Source organism: Homalodisca vitripennis, chromosome 8, assembly GCF_021130785.1.
Source record: "Homalodisca vitripennis isolate AUS2020 chromosome 8, UT_GWSS_2.1, whole genome shotgun sequence".
NCBI lineage: Eukaryota > Metazoa > Arthropoda > Insecta > Hemiptera > Cicadellidae > Homalodisca > Homalodisca vitripennis.
Genome location: NC_060214.1, coordinates 107,416,033 through 107,434,533, shown reverse-complemented (window position 1 = coordinate 107,434,533; position 18,501 = coordinate 107,416,033). Strand labels below are relative to the sequence as shown.

General features: G+C 32.8%; 1 protein-coding gene across 1 annotated transcript in view; it reads right to left on the bottom strand.

Annotated features, from left to right (window-relative positions):
- Window positions 1–7,619: 7,619 nt before the first annotated feature.
- LOC124367847 (RNA binding protein fox-1 homolog 3) overlaps window positions 7,620–18,501 on the bottom strand; it is a 608,215-nt gene continuing 597,333 nt past the window's right edge. The window contains 3 exon segments of the mRNA XM_046825008.1: window positions 7,620–11,279; window positions 12,759–12,822; window positions 16,192–16,349. Of these exon segments, the coding sequence (XP_046680964.1) occupies window positions 11,235–11,279; window positions 12,759–12,822; window positions 16,192–16,349 (267 nt within the window). The 3' untranslated portion in view covers window positions 7,620–11,234.

Below are 18,501 nucleotides of genomic sequence, written 5' to 3'. Positions count from 1 at the left end.
AGTAGGAAATACGTTTGTAAGTTACATACTTACATAGTATTAAAATGAGAGCATCTTCTCACTACTATAAGTCTATATCATAGATTTTCTTTAAAAAAAGTAAGAAATATCTTTGTTAACAAAATAATTATTTACAAATATATATAGCCTACATTTGTCCTCGTCAATTCTAACATGTGTATTTAGGGAAACACAATGGGGTGGACACTAAACTGAACAAAATTGATTACAGATAGTCTTATTTACTTCTAAAAACAGTCCTAAACAGTTTAAACAGACTTTTCAAGTTAAAAAATAACTTTTAAAAGATATTTTTCTCGAACGGCTGATCAATCGGACGTTGGCGCTTTTCACCCGGACCTCGGCGGTCCGAGTCGATCGAACGTTGGCGTTTTTCGACGACTTCGACGGTCTGATGAACCGGACGTTGGCGTCCAAAGGGTTAATCAATATTGATTGATTATATCGATGGTTATGATTAAGTAATATCGTTTGCCAATTTCGATATAAAAAACCGGAGGTCCGCTTATTGTACCCTACCCGTAGAATCGGGAAATGTTCAAAAAGCAAAAGGTTTAGCTAATTTTTTTAGACCCAACAACCTTAAAAAAGATCCTTTTACTATGTAACTGCCAGTTTCCGCATTAACTAAATTATCATTTATTTATTTAACCCATCACCTTGGAATCGGCCTAATAAATCTAATGTTACTCAAAATCAAGATTCAGTAACTTACCTTTATTACAATCCCCCATCAAACTGATATTACGATTTATGAACTTTGGAAGTAAAGAGCCATTAACTTTGGTTCTTATTGCCTCAGCCATTGTATTAGAATCAAGTAGAACCATTAATATAACCTTTTCAAACTATTGTAAAACTCTTTACAACCAACAGCACCTAACAAACAATAATCAACGTATAGGTTAGCCTAATATTTTGATATTGCAAAAAATTACTAGGCCTTTATAGCACTTGATCTCTAAAATTAACAACACTAGGGAGGTAACTCAAATGAAAACAGTAGAAAACATCAACAGAATGTACACAGAACACTATTTCACACGATAATAGAAGTACTAAAGGCAAAGGGCATTGCCTGCAGTGAACGTTTGATTTTTCTATAATAAAGCTTTATGTTAACGTAAACATGAAACTTTTATTTAAATTTGTTGCCCCGCTGAGTGAGTAAAGTACTGTATTCATGGAAAATAATCTAAATAACATCGATGGATTACACAATGAACCAAATCATACATGAATAAAAATTATTATTCAGATTACACTGGCGGGAAACAATTTTCTTGCTTGGGCTTAGTATTTATACCATGAAGCCACGCTAATTTTTGTATTCAAAAATTTAATAATTGATGACAGTTAGTACCCACACTTTTTATTTTAACTTTTAATCCACAAAATAATTTATTAAGAAAAATATTATTTTCAGATCATTTAAAATGTATAATACAGTGTTACGTATGTAGGCAGCCAAACTTCAGGATGTTATTCCAAAAGCCAAAGAAAACAACAAATGTTTATGTGAAAATAATGGTCTATTCCCCACCTTACTCCATCTATCTGTCTATTTCTGATATGTGATTTTGTACAAAAAGCGTAATGTCTCAGAAGTTACTTAAATTAAAAATCATCAAACATGATTTGGACACGGGTCATGGTAGTTAACATATTCCTTCAGCGTTTCATGTGTATACAACATTCCTTTTTAACATTGCCGGTTCATTTTCAATTTGTAAAGCTAAATATCTTAAAAACCTTAAATTTTAATAAAAAAACCTGTTAAAGCCTAAAATGTTTGAAGAATTTAGATCTACACATTAAGTATAAAGATATTTTAAGAGCACAAAACTATTAACTGATCAATTTGAGTTTTCGTTATTAAACAAAAACGGGGCTCCTTGTTATTAATAATAAGAAATTTAAAATTTAACAAAAAAAAAAAACATTTATTTACTAAAAACTAGATAGAGTAGGAGTATTTTATGTGTGACATGGGTGGCCTAGTGCTCTTCCTTATAACTAAAAGATGTAACAAGAATAAAATTTAGTTAGATTAAAACAAATACTAATCGATCCTACAGTATGAGCTCAATGTCTCTATGCATCGTTCATGTCAATTTCTCATATAACTTCTCATGCACAAATACTCCCAGTTTCTACTTAATCGTTTACAGCCATTCACTATTATTTCCCTTAACATTTCCTGTAATGTATTGAATTACAATAATAATTATAATTAATAATTATTATACATATTATAAATTGTTACTGGCAAGTTAAAGCCACAGCCAAAGACCAACTGTATGATCTATGATGCTGTGACGTCATATGGGGTGATTAGTTTGAATAAATGCCATTGGCCTGTTCTCATCACGCCACCAGATCACACCACCTACCACTTCCAGTGTCCTGCCCCTTGCCTCTCTCTCTGTTACCCTCCAACCTTAACCGAGCACAGTCGATGATGTAAAACTAATTCAGTCTTTTATTCCGATTCCCCGTAACCCGTACACAACAATTGGCGACGAGGTATTAATGCGATCCCGCGAGTGCAATGCAACCTGTTCGATTGTGCGTAAATAATTTCTCCGAAAATTATAGTGGGAGGAAGTGTGTCTGTAGTTGGCGTCACGTGGACTCAAAATCGGTACATTTTGATGTTGGAAGACAAGGTCGTAAATTAGAAACATTTCGTCTTTATTTAGTGAAACAGTAAAAATGGCGGGAATTATTGGCGGAATTGGTGACTTCGACAACAGTGCAGAAACTTGGAATTTCGTAGTATGTTGAACGATTTGAATTATTCGTCGACTGTAACAGTATTAGTGACGACAAAAAGGTTAGTACGTTACTAACAGTCGTGGGTGTGAAAACGTACAGTTTGTTACGAGATTTATGTACGCCGGAAAAACCTTCAGTGAAAAAGTTTGATGAATTAGTGAAGTTAATTCAGGACCATTTGTATACCCGAAGCCATCATTCATAGCTGAAAGGTACAAATTCAGCAAAAAGGAATCAACAGGAAGGAGAATCAGTCGCAGAGTACATCGCCAGCCTCAAGAAATTTGTCTGCATACTGCGAGTTTTGGCGCATCCCTCAACGACTATCTCAGAGACAGACTGGTGAGCGGCATCAAGGAGTGAGTCGACCAAGCAGAGGCTGTTGGGAGAGACCACCCTAACCTTCGACCAGGCTGTGAAAATCGTCTGCTCAGTGGAAGCGGCGGAGAAGAATGCGGCGGCATTGACAGTGAACGGCGGCAGCCGGGTCCAGCGGATGGCAGCGCATCACCACCCACATGTGAGAGTCGGCGGCAGCGGTGGCAGCGCGAGCTACAACGCAAGGCACGAAGTCAAGGTGCAGTGTACGTGCTGTGGGCAGTGTGGTCACTATAGGAAGCAGTGCAAATTGTTTGGTGTTGTGTGTCACAAATGTGGTAAAAGAAATCACATATCTAAGGTATGTCGATCTACTGAAATTAGTAAGTTACCAGACAATCAGCTTTCGAAAGTTAAGAAAGGTATATCTTATCAGTCTAATTTTCAAAACAAGAAAAACAAAGATTATAAGATACATAATTTTGTAAATGATAGTTCAGAACTGTCAGATTCAAATAATTCTAAGAATTATGTTCAGAGTGATGAAAATCTTGAGAGTTATGTCGAGGACATACAGAATTTATTTAAAGTAAATGAAACTCACCGTAAAAGAATTAGAGTTGACCCAATTAAGATTAAAGTCCTAGTGCAAGGTCGAGAAACCATATTTGAAGTTGATACTGGAGCTAGTGTCACAGTGTGTAGTGAGGATTTTTATGAAATAATTTTAGTTCTTGTAAATTGTTAGAAAACGACCTAACTTTGAGTTCGTACACTAATGAACCTATTATACCTGTGGGCAAAGTTAATGTTGATGTTTGCTATGAGAAAAATACATAAATGCTTAGATTTGTATGTGATTAGAGGAGGTTCACATCCTTTAATGGGTCGTGATTGGCTTAAAGTACTGGGAGTTGACATTTCGTTTAAAAAATAACTTGTGTGTTATAAACAGACCTATAGATAACAAGGCTAATTTCGAGACAATGACGTCCGAGCTAACTAATCAATTTCCAGAAGTGTTCACTGAGAAACTAGGTCAGTATACAGGCGAACCAGTAAAACTAAATCTAAAAGAAAATGCTAGACCTAGGTAATTTTTAAGCCAAGACCGATACCATTCTCATTGAAAAGTAAGGTAGAAAAAGAACTACAACGCTTAGTTGACGAACAAGTGTTAATTCCAGTAAGCAGCTCGGAATGGGGAACGCCCATTGTACCAGTATTAAAAAAGAACGGTGAAATTAGGCTATGTGGGAGACTTTAAAGTTACTCTAAATCAGTATCTAGAAGTAGACAAGTACCCTATACCTAGAATAGAAGATTTATTTGCAAATTTACAGCATGGAGAACGTTTCTCTAAAATAGATCTTAGTCAAAGCCTATATGCAATTAAAGTTAGATAGTGAGTCACAAAAATTATGTACAATTAGCACGCATAAGGGTCTTTTCTCATATTGTAGAATGCCTTATGGAATCTCATCAGCCCCAGGCATATTTCAAAGAGTTATTGAACAATCTTTGCATAATTTAGAAGGCATATCAGTGTTCATGGATGATATTCTTATCACCGCACCTAATAACGAAACTCATGTAAGTAGGTTGCAAGAGGTTTGTAAACGCCTGAGTGAAAAAGGATTTACCGTAAAGAAAGATAAATGTACATTCTTTGTAGACAAAATCGAGTATCTTGGTTTTAGTATCGATAAAGATGGACTGCATACCTCTGAATCTAAAATTAAAGCTTATAAATCAAGCACCTGTACCTAAAATCTGTCACTCAAGTCAAAGCTTTTATTGGCTTGGTAAATTATTATGGAAAGTTTATCAAAAATTTGTCAACAATCTTGAGTCCGTTGTACAACTTGTTAAAAAAGGACGTGCCATTTGATTTTGATGAAAAATGTCTCAAATCATTTAGCCATGTCAAGGATGTTTTGACCTAAAGCACCAGTTTTGACGCATTATGATTCAAAGTTGCCTGTAAAACTAGCAGTAGACGCAAGCTCGACAGGGCTGGGCTGCGGTACTTAGTATCATAACCCCTGAAGGCGTTGAGAAACCTATTGCATACCACTCTCGTACTTTATCACCAGCAGAATGTCAATATTCACAAATAGATAAGGAAGCTTTAGCAGTAGTATATGGAGTAAGGAAATTTCATCAATTATTTGTATGGCCGAAAATTCACATTGTGTACTGATCACAAACCTTTAATTAGCATATTTGGACCGAAAAAGGGTTTACCTGTTTTCGCAGCAAGCCGATTACAAAGATACGCATTATTTTTAAGTGGATAACAATTTTGATGTACAGTATGTAAGGTCAGAAAAGCATGGTAACGCAGACGCATTATCACGCTTACCATTATAACACTAAACACGTTGTAAATAATAACAATGAACCAAGGTGGAAAGGTACCTATTTACACTGTATCGCTGAAAGTTCAGTACCTTTAACTTTTGAAGATGTAAAAGCTGAAACCCAAAATGATCCTATTATAAAACAAATACATAACTATGTGATGTACGGATGGCCAAATTTTTTGTCAGGAGAGAATAAGGGAATTGTTACCTTATTTCCAAAGGAAGGACGAGCTAACAGTTGAGCATGGCATTGTTATGTGGGGATATAGAATTGTTGTTTCCTAACAAGTTGCGTAGCTACATATTAAATGAGTTACACGCGAGTCACTTGGGGAATTGTAAAAATGAAGTCAGTAGCAAGATCCTATATTTGGTGGCCAAATATAGATGAAAAACATTGAAAGCCTAGCGAACAATTGCTCTTCCTGTCTTATGGAACGTTCTAGTCCTAGTAAGAGTAATCTACATGTTTGGCACTATCCATCTATGCCATGGGAAAGATTGCATATTGATTACTTGGGTCCTTTCAAAGATAAGACCTACTTGGTAGTAATTGATGCTTACACTAAGTGGTTGGAAGTATTTGAAGTAGGCTCTACTTCAGCTAAGCTAGCTATAGAAAAGTTAAGAGAACTATTTTCTAGATTTGGATTACCTGTCACTATCCATAGTGATAATGGACCACCATTTACCTCAGTTGAATTTAAAAATTTCATGCAACTTAATGGTATAAGACATACATTTTCACCAGCTTATCATCCTCAGTCTAATGGTCAGGCTGAGAAACTCAGTTAAGTATGCTAAACGTTAAAATAAGATTGGCTTTTCAAGAAAATATTGATACTAAAGTAGCCTTGAATAGGATGTTATTTGATTACAGAAACTCCGTTCATAGCACTACTAACGAGACACCTGCCAAATTAATGTTTAATAGACCACTAAGATGCAGGCTAGATTTTACTCAGACCTAATATAGCCAGAACTGTGCAATTAAAACAGGACAAACAAAAAAAGAATATTTTGGCGGTAGAAAAAACGAGAATTCTATTTCCTAATCAATCTGTATTAGTGAGAGATTATCGCTCTAAAGACAAATGGATAGAGGGCATTGTAATAAAACAGTTAAATAATGTAATGTATTCTGTTATGACAAAAACTGGTCTAATTTGGAGTAGACATATTGATCAGCTGATAGGACTACACAGTAGTATTGTTGACAGTGACAGTCAAATTCCACCATCTCAGGACCGTACAGTTGCGGAGCGTGAGGCAGGCGCTCATTGTCCGCCAACTCCCAAGCCCAGTCCAGAATTAGTAACACTGACCTCACTAGATCAGCTGGTCTCTCCCCCTCCTCACCGCATCATACCTCTCCATGTCACATCACTACCCCTCATTCTAGACCACGTCTTTCTCTACCCTCAGCTGTTCCTTCTCCTGTCACTAGAACAGCTGATCATACAAACAGATACCCAACTCGTATTAGGAAACCGTGTAGAGAAATTAAACTTGTAAATAACTTACAGTACTTAAGGATGACATTTAATAATGATATGTGTTATTTATATTTATATGTGTTTTATTATATATTTATTATTACACTTGTATTGTTTAATTTATCTATGACTTGTGTGAATTCAATTTATTTTGAAATTTGGAAGGGAGGAAATGTAATGTATTGAATTACAATAATTATTATAATTAATAATTATTATACATATTATAAATTGTTACTGGCAAGTTAAAGCCACAGCCAAAGACCAAACTGTATGATCTATGATGCTGTGACGTCATATGGGGTGATTAGTTTGAATAAATGCCATTGGCTGTTCTCATCACGCCCACCAGATCACACCACCTACCACTTCCAGTGTCCTGCCCTTGCCTCTCTCTCTGTTACCCTCCAACCTTAACCGAGCACAGTCGATGATGTAAACTAATTCAGTCTTTTATTCCGATTCCCCGTAACCCGTACACAACAATTTCCATACTTCCCACATGTGTTTTGGGGGGGGTGGGGGGGGGGGGGGGTGGGGGGGGGGGGGGGTGGGGGGGGGGGGGGGTGGGGGGGGGGGGGGGTGGGGGGGGGGGGGGGTGGGGGGGGGGGGACTGATAAAGAACGGAATAAAACAAATATTAATGTTTTAAAGTATTTAATGTCATAATAAGTATGGAATACACATAAAAGATGGTGTGTGGCAAGTACAGGGATAGATAGACTTTGTACATAGGACCACAATATCAGATCATGTTTGTGCTAAATAACGTACAGTAACTAAAATCACAAAATGTCACGATAAAACTAATGTGCGAAGAGCATCACTTGTGCCGTAACGGAAGACTTATTAATATCAAGTGGCTTCGTCTATGTTTGGGCTTCAAATTTAACACTTTGGATAAAAGCATAAGCAGAAAACACAACAGACTATAACATAAACCAATAGAAGTAGTAAACTGGTTAAGATGTGGTCATTATTTTATGGCTATTTTAGAACTTATATAACAACTCAAAATCTCTGCAGCTGAATGTTCAGAATAATTCAACCACGTTATTTAATCAGTTTAATAAGGTTTGACATTAAAAATGTATTGTTTAACTTCAAAAATATGAGACAATTTGATAATATACTTGCCTAAAATTAAGCGGATCAAATGTATGAATAAACAACTTTTCAGATATAATGTACAAATAAATACAACTAAGGTTATTAAAAATGACTGTATTACTTCAATAATAAAATAACGTGGAATTATTTTGAGTTTACAAAATTATTTGCTTACGTTGTTTTCAGAAATTGTTAGTGACACAAAATAGAAAATTTTTAATTTATATTTTAAAAAGCACTGCCATGGATTTAGCTGGGATAACATTACGATCTTTAGTATTTACTCATAACCTAAAGATCACAATGAGACATTTCCAGCGGAGTTTACTGTATTTACATTAATGGTGGTCTATGATATGCTCCTGTGGCTATTTACAACAAAGTACGGAGCTGCCAAAGATGTGCCCACACGCCTTCTGCGTTACAGACACAACCAACATTCACTGAGACAGGGTATTTAATTGAGCACAAATATTGTTCAAGTCTTTGGTTTATGAATGCCACAACATATAATATCAATTACCCATACGAGATTCCTCGGACATTACATGAAAATAACTATACATAATCTAATCAAAGATCTAAAATTAACTGTTACTACGCTAGAGAACAGTGGGACTTATAATACAAGTATTCTAATATAAAAGACTCTATGTCTAACAGTAACACTATATATATATATTTACTAGGCTATTTATAGAAGGGAGATGGACAGCAGAGTTCGTCACGTTTAAGACAGGAATCTGTGAGATAATTATTTACAAACGTAACGTAACTTCAATGTGCCCGAACATAACAGAACACTCGCACACAAAGCTACACAGTTCTAGCACACACACGCACTGACACACGCACACTGGTACGTACAGAGAGCCTCCGTCTTAACTTAGAGATATGTGCGTCGTGATAAACACAGGATCCCACAGCCACGAGTCACATGGTAAACAAAGAAACTAACCTCCTTATCCTTTTTACTGATACCATGAGTTTTACTACTGCATGTCAAAAATATTTGAAATTACAAAAATAACAACATGTTCATGTTGCTACAGTTTTTATTTTACTTAGTTAATTTTAAAACATTAAGGTTCTTAACAATAATTTTTTTAATTATTCAGGTGAAAGTAAAAAAACTATTTTTGTGATACAATACACATAATAATACTAGCCACTGACATGCCATGAACATGTAGCTACATGTTAAATTTAATATTTAATTTTAGAAAATTAAATTTTATGAACAATGTCCTCGTACATTTTAAAAACTAAAATAACCCATAATATTTGTTCAAAAGCTCTTAACTATAACATTGCTCTAAAACAATACAAAACACCTCTAATTACGTATTATATAATTTGATCACAAATTGTTCGTTAAATTTGTTTCAATCAATAGCTTGCTCTTTTTTTTAACTATGAAATAAAACTTTTACTGTAAAAACAATTAGTATAAATCTGTAAGAAATTCTACTGTTGACAGATGATTTCAAAGCTTCAAAATTTGTTTTGATATAAATTGTTTAGTGTTAATTTTAAGTTCAGTAATTGTAATTGATGATTTAAATAAGAATATTAAATATTCTATAAAAATATAATTAAAACACCAATGATGAAAAAGCATTGAAAAGTAATTTAAAATTCAAAGCCTCCAAATAGAAATAACACAGTTATAATCGAGATCCATTAAAATATAAATCATTAAGGAATCACTGCAATGATTGATAATAAATAATTAATTACTCAAAGATATTCAAATTGATAAGCTTACTATTACATTGTCAAATTTATAAACCTAATAGAATAAATAATATAAATGTAAAAAACTTAACACACATTAAGCAAACAGAAGATAGGAGGGTGTTGAAATAAATTATACAATTATTTACTAATTTGTTTGATTGCAAATAAAATAAACGAAATAAAAATAGTAAAACAATAAAAATATAAATACATTTACAAACTGATCTAATTTACATGTTCTTGAAACTTTATAAAAATGTTTACCATCAATTTTATTCATAAGAGAGAACAGAATTCACTTAGCATGGCTAATATAATAACCAATTGGCTATTAAATAATAAAAAAATACTTTAGCAAAACAGGAAGAAAAAGGTACCTTTGGATTAAGTTACTTTCTTTAATCTTCAATTGATAGGCTGTAATCAAAACTTCTAATTTTATTATTTTATTTTTGAGAAACAATTTGTTTATAGTTATTACAATTTTATGTAACATTACAATTATTTTGAATTAAATTATTTCAAAAACAAATTCTCACTGGGTTGAAAACTGTGATGTTATACGTGAAGAATTTGTTAAATATATAATTCAAAAGTATTAAATATCGCTGTACAATTTTGGACAGCAAGAGATTTGGAAGATGTGAAATGTTTACCTTTCAAATTTTACTAAGCAACGTAATAAATCTAAATTTACAACTAATTGCTTTGAAAACATTTGTTTAATGTTAGGTAAGTTTAATGAAGCTGAGCCGTACATAATATTCTTGAATACACGTTTAACAATTTACTAATACTAAAAATGCAAGACTTTCGGTACATTTTTCTTCCAAAGATCGAAGGCAAAAAGTCTCTTTGCTTAGCACGACTCCCCAAGCCCAGCACTCAGCGCAATACTGGTCAGGACAAGACAGATTACTTAAATAAACAAATAAATACAGTACACAAGTCATGGATGTTGGGAGGAGTATTCTTAATGAATTTCGGTAGAAGAGTCACCTACCCTCTGATTGTACGTCTTTTCATCTTCATTGTTAATACAACATATATATTATATTATATAAAAAAGAGAAAATTACATTAAAACTACATCTGTATAACACTATCTGAGATTCTTCTATTTATAAAAAAAATAATGTTATATTTACAGACAAACACTCAGATAAAAATTAAGGGGTATTTGATTAATTTTTAGCAATAAATAGGTTAAATTAGTACATGGAATAGGGTGGGAGTCGAGTCTGCAACTAAATTTGGTGTTCTCACATTCCCTCCACAGAGTCCAGTCTCGCGCGGAACAATAACGGTGACCTAGCGCCACGCCACGGGGAGTTCAGGTAACTAGTTGACGTTGTGCACATCTGTGGAGAGCGTTGCGCCACGCCGCTTACACGGTCTTCGGTGCTTAGTACGGCGCGAATCTGTTGTACCCACTTCTGTAAACTGCAGCCTGGAAAAATCAATGTGCTCAGTTAATTTGTTTTAACAAAAACAAAATTGTAAAAGGCTTTGAGGTCTCATTAATAAACATATCCAATGGATGTACTTATTTTTTGTTATTTTACAACAATTAAACAGTAAAAAAGGTAATGAAATATATAAACAATTGAATAACAGAATTCATCATAGACTCAAAGAATACTGCTACTCGTAGTTTTTAACAACTGTAGACATTTGAGTGCTTCTGGAAAATAGTTCTCTAAATTTATTTAGAACAGATTTCAACTTTTGTTTGAACTTTACAAAGTCTTATGTGCCTTTAAGTTGGGTTCTTCTTTTTTTTATATAATACTTTTATTATTAGCCTACTTTATTCTTTTAAATTTTTGACAGTAATTTATTGCTCTTGCACTCTAATAAAGTCAATGAAATAAACAAGATCGCTACTGATTAATAAGAGGCATTCTTACAAAATAAATAAAATTTGCAAATTATTTATATTAATTGTTTAAGCGTTAAGAAACTACTTCATAAATCTGTAAGCTAGTGTTAAAATTGTTTATGGTTTTAAAATGGCTTTTCATGTAAACTGAGCAGGATGGCAGATTTCTAATTTGACATATTGCTCACAGCAAAATTTGTGTTTTAGTAAATGAAATAGAAAAATCATGAATTGTTTTAATCTTGTTGAGTTGTAATTTGTTAAGTAGTGAACCGTTATTATAAATTAACTCTGAGTTGGAAGGAAATTATTATTTTCATAACAAACATGTATCATCTAAAAATTAACTGATGCTCAGAGTTAATATTAATAGCGTAATAATTTTAATAATACAAATGTTAAACAAAAATGTTCCCAAAATAGATCTCTGAAGCATTCCAGCGTTTTCATAGTACATTTTGATGACTTAACAACACAAAATTGACATTTTGGATACTTGTTTTGTACTCGGGAAACAAATAATTAACCAACAACTAAACAAATAATGTACATGAGTATAATTCTAGAATCATAAACAACTTCTAAACAAGTTATGGCTGAAAAATAATTTAAAATTTGTCACAGATGTAATAATTAATTCATTGTAACATTTGACAAGTATTTTTGAGTTAAAACCCATGTAACGAAGAAGTTGAGTATACAATTTTATAATAATAACATTTATTTACATAAAAATAGATCAAAACCACTGATATGTAAACATAGGTACAATTTGAAACAAGCAGTATTTTGAATTTGTATTTTACTAATAATGATGGTTATAAATATTTCAAATGAGAATCATATATTTTTTGCAACTTATTATACTACTGGACACATTTACAAATACATAATTACATTTGATTTTGAACAATTTCCAAAATTTATATTTAGAATTAAAGAAAGATATTGCCCAAGTTATAACCTTAACAACACATTTGGATAAAGAAATATAGGTTCTAAAAACGTATGTGTATAGAATAACGCAAAAAAGTACTAAATACTTACTCCATAACCAGCCATAGGCCCGATTCCATGTCCTAGATAAGGGTCTGCATAGTCACGGCCATACCTGCAAGGAACAATTAAAGATCAATTAGAGGTGAAATAACGTACATATTACAGCTGCAACCAATATCTTGATTTGATGTCTTTATTAAAAAGGTGGTTTGAATAGATTGTGATCAAACGGAAAATCCATGTGACAAATTTTGAAATAGTTGATCATTATAAAACTATCCTCGACTACATTCGTTGTCCCAAATCTAGTAAGAATTTAACGTTCTTTCTGGTAATGAACAATTTTCTGCTTAACGAAGACTCCTCATTTTGGTAATAAACAACTATCCACCTATTGAAAATCTGCCTATTCTTGTATTTTTTACAGTCAAAATATAAGCTAGTGTTGGCTACAATTTTGTTCTTTGTTGGCATTTATATAATGCTATTAGAATCTGAAATCCAATTTTGTTTTAGTCTATTTGTCATTTTGTGTTCTTTGCATGCTTGGCAACACATTACTGTGTGTGTTTGATTTAAATAGTGTAGTGTTCTATGCAAATTTTTAACTTTGCAAACTTAAAAAATAATGTTTTTATTTCTATTCTAATGTAGGTTATTGAAAGCGGACAAATACTAAACACCTGTTTTTTTTTTTTTCAGTTCTATCCACTATATAAAATTTATATCTGATGAATGAAAAATTATTCATTTCTTTGCGTGCTAAAAATAATCGATATGGTTTATCGCACAATACAATACAAATAATGAATGAAGTGTACAATAGTTTGAAAATAAAACCACTATAACTAGGGTATATTCATTGTTTGTGCCGAGTACTGAAGTAAACAAACAGGTACGGTACACGGAACAAGAATACACCAACTAGTAAACCAGAATAAATTAACATAAAATTCTAGGAAATAGGATAAAATATAGTACAACAACATCTAGTAATAACAAAAACAGTTAACTTGTATATACACATGAGTACATTTGCAGGTTTTTGGTTAGCAGTGCAGGAGAAACATTCACCAGGCTCTAGGAAAAAATAATTAAGGTTGAAGGTGTGCTACAAGCCAGGAAACCAAAATTGTTACAAAGCTGAAATAAGAGGGTAAAGCAATCAATATCAGAATATGTGGCAGGAAATAGTTTAATTTTATGCGAACACGTTATGACTTGATTAAAGAAACTGAGAGTTGCAGAGGTTCAAAGAAGCTGATGTGCATTTGCGGCCAAAGCAGTGAGATCTGCCATTCAAAGCAGTTGTTTTATTAGTTTGTCTCTTTTAGCTACCTCCCTCAAACTATAGTACAAACTAGAATTATAGACCCCTTGAGGCATCAACTGGGTTTTTTATATACTTGTATGAATCAATTACTTTTATTACACATGTAATCTCCAAAATAAAATAAAAATAATTTAATATGATGTAGGAGGTGCTTATGAAATAATAAAGCTAATATGTAAACGCATAGGCTATATAAAGATCATCTGCTTTAAAATATCACATTTATGATTTGAAATTTAGACAAATTTAAACTTATTTTATTCAGTCTGCCACCCACAAACGTAAAACATATTTTATAAAATTATTTTATTGCATTAAAAAGTTAGAAAAGTAGTATAGTATTTTGGTATCCAACTGTGTAAATTTGGTTACAGTAATAAGGGTCTATACTATTACAATTCAGAGGCCATAGCTCTCTGGAGATTGCATAACTGCGGAACATTTCTACAAAGAGAAATGTTATTCTCATGTACACTTTTTGGCCTAAAAGCGTTTCTTTACGGCTTATAAAGAAGTAACGAGTAAGGAATCTCCTACCATTACCTCTCCCCTTACATTCATATCCAGTTTCTTTATTCAACTCATAGCCTGTAAATCTTATTTTCCAAATACACTAACTTACTGTCACTTATGAATCATAAGAGACAGTTGTGTTGTGTTGAGTACTGTTTATGTATTTAAGGGTGAATAGACACAATGTTGCCTACTAACTTTAAACAGATAAACAGTCACCATGTACGCTATTCATGGCAATTTTTAGGTTGAACGAATCACTATTATCAATTTAGTTTTAACGTATGAAATGTAAGGAAGACACAGACAGGAACAAGCACAACAATAAATTACTACCAAGTGAGGGATACAGGCAGGAACTAAGGATAAGTCAGGAAATGTGAGCAAACACTACAATATCTACGGTGCTACTGGAACATCTAAGGGTTGTCTAGGGGGAACCCGCGCTACAGCATGCTAGACCACTGCAACAAGAGAGGGTTGTGAGTAGCACACCACACAAACACAACTAGAGATGGGCTGAATACGTTTACTGCTTAGAAACAGTCTGTTCCCGATTCTGAGTTTAACTTGCCTTTACTAATACGCAAGGGCTCGATATGAAAGTGATTTTACAAGAATAACTTACTACATTGTAACTCACAATTTGTAAACACACAAGAGGATTGTGTTACAAATAATTATTTAATTAGACTTAGGGGTGAAAGTCAGGATTTTTTCTAATGGAGAAAAATTGTCAGGTATGCAGTGAAAGAAATAAATCTGTAATCAGCTATTCAGCTGGCTTAGTGAATCATCAACACAAGTCATCATATTTCAAGGTTAAATGTACTTTATAGCCCATATTTTAATTATTTTAAAACATTTTTGATCCAGATATGTGTTTAGTAAATTTAGAAAGGTGCATTTTATCCGAGTAGTTAATTGAACAATTGTACCTGATTGCAGCATCAAACTCCATTATTAATATGTTATAAATAATTTTATTGATAATTTTAAAACTGTTATCAAAATACTTTTCTAAATTGTTTAACTTCACGTTTTTAAATAATTTTTGAATGGAATTTATGCTTAAAGTATTTAGAAATATGTTCTTTATATGTTACAAGGTTAAACAGTTTAAAAAAAATGCGTACACCCAAATTTTATAGAACATTAATTTATAAATTGCATCTTATATGATTTTTTGCGGTCCACAGGTAAATTATATAGACAGATTGATAAGTGGACACTTAAGAACTCAAGGACTCAGAATAAGATTTAGATTTTTTTTAATCATAAGATATTGGCAATAAAAAATAAAAATAAATTTTAACAACGCTAGTACAATTTTGGATGAATTTAAGCTTGATATCTGCAAAATCTGGAATTAAAATAGTCTGAAGCAATGTTGGAGTTAGAAACATAGTTCTCTATTATTATTCTCTAGACTGAAGTAATGATCAATAAATTATGTTTGTACATTAAGAGCATAGGTAGGTTGGGTTTCAGCCAATCTCTGGTTGTTAATACCAACTAACCATTCTGGAAGACCCCAAAGGACCGGGAACAAGACAGGATATGGCTAAACTACTATGGCAGGTGCAAGCTAGAACAAGTGTTTAGAAGGAAGTGCCAGTCAGCCCCATGTCTCACCCCGCGACTGTGTATCCTGCGACGGGCTGTGCGGCTGCAGCTGCTGCGTTATACGCACGTGCGGCTACTGCGGTGTACGCTGCGGCAGAGGCATAGCTCGCCTGCTGCGCTGCCGTCGACAGTGGAGCTTTCAATAATGGTGATGCGGCTGCTGCCACCTGTAACCACATTTTGTTAGTCGCACTCTCAATCCCTCCCGCAGCTCTGCTCTCCAATTGGGCAACAATCGACAAAAACATCGCCGTTTCATTGCGAAACTTTTCTGTCAGAAGGATTTGTCAACACAATTTAGTTAGAGGAGTAGCTGCAACTGTTTAAAATTAAAATTTTTACTTAAGACATCTTCTACCATTCTCTTACATCCTTGCACAGCAATTTTCTGGTGCAAAATTAAGGATTAACATTAAAAATATCACAAAACAAGAAAAAATAGAGTTTAAACAATTCTAAAATAAATCCCAAAAAATTAAGATAAACAATAGAGAAAGTTATAATATTTTTATATGTAACTATACGAGCAACGAAGCATTGTTGAAAAATATTTTTACTAATAATCAACAATTAAACAAAAATCCAATGTTAATTTGGATCTAATTGGGTTAAAATCCGTTTTTGTGGACTATTTAAGTAAGAACACTATTTTTATGGAAATTTTTTCCAAAATAATTTTCCAGCGTATTTGACAACTGTTAAGAAAATTGGATTCTATGATACAGGTCAAAATGAAAATGATGTTATACAGGAAGATTAATTAATATCATTACCCACGTTTTAAGTAAGGTTATTTTTTATTCAATTTCGGAATATTAAGTGTTTCTTTGAATCAACAAAGGAAATGATGAACAGAGCATAAAAATGGTATTGTCATAAAAAAATACAATCTACAAAGTAAAAAGGACCTAGTCATTTAAAAAATAAAAACTTAAGCATTTTTTAATAAGGGGCAAATAAATATATAGAGGACTATCCAGAAAGCAGTTAATATTTTAATACAAACAAAATACAAGAAAAGAAATTGTATTGTATACATTTGAAAGTGACACTAAAATACTAATTTTCAACATATTGACAATTTAACCAGGTAGTGACACCAAATTTATAGTAGTCCACGGAATTTATAGTAACAATTTCGTGTAACAAACTCCTTGAAGTTCAAGAAAATTTAAGTAAGAGTTCTGTTATTGTGAACTGCCGGGTTTACTATAATCTTCTCATCAACTTTAGAAACAATTTCATCGTCACGATGCTTGGCCATTCACTTTGTTCGTCGTCATGCACATTAGTTCGGCCATTTTAAAATCTAATGCATCACTAAAGCACCTTCAGTAATCACATCGTCCTCGTAAACTTCACAGAGTTGGCGATAAATGTCAATCGGTTTATTGTGCTTGGCCAACAAAAACCGCATTACTGACCGAACTTTACAACTCACGGGATTTTCAATTGCATCACACATTAAAACAACAAGGAGACACAATAATCTTTCACTAGCACAACTGGATAGCCACTGAATAAAGAAACGCCCTGACATAAAAAATGCCCGCAATAATCCCACCTCTAGCGACTACAGAGTGAAACGTAATCTACTTTCTGGATAGGCCTCATATATATATATATATATATATATATATATATATATACCATCAAGTTACCATGAATTTTAATCCTAGCATCGTTCCACGGCTATAATAAATCATCACATCACCACTGCAATGGCTAGATTATCGTCAGTTCATTTTTAAACCTATTACCTTTTAAATAATACCAATCAGTAGAACCTACAAACTTTACACAAATACTTTTCCTTTCTAGGAATAGCGAGTTTTAACTTCAAACATTTAACATGTCATAGAGTCTAAGAATTTCTTGCCATGCACTAATGAACATTTAAAGCTGTTTGAAACTCATAATTTTATGTAAACTTTGTAAAAGAGTATGTTTTTTGTCTTGGGGTGTATACATCTTTTATGTATTTGTGTCATAATATTATAATGACAATAATCTAGCCATCATGCCATGCCGATGATGTGGTAATTTGTACTAGTCAAGAAGTAATTATATCCCAGCCGGATTAGTTTCAGATTTTCCTTATTGATGGCATGTGAATATTTTTATAAATCTTTATATAAACGGTTTCATTATTTAAGTATATAAAATTTGTGATACATTTCAACAAATTTAGGAAACGCTACACTTCTTATTAAAATTGGAATTACAAAGAACTTGTAATTAATAAATATTGCTTTATTATAAAAGTAATATAAAGGAAATTCTTGTTCATCAAGTAAAAAAATGTAACTAATAATTCAT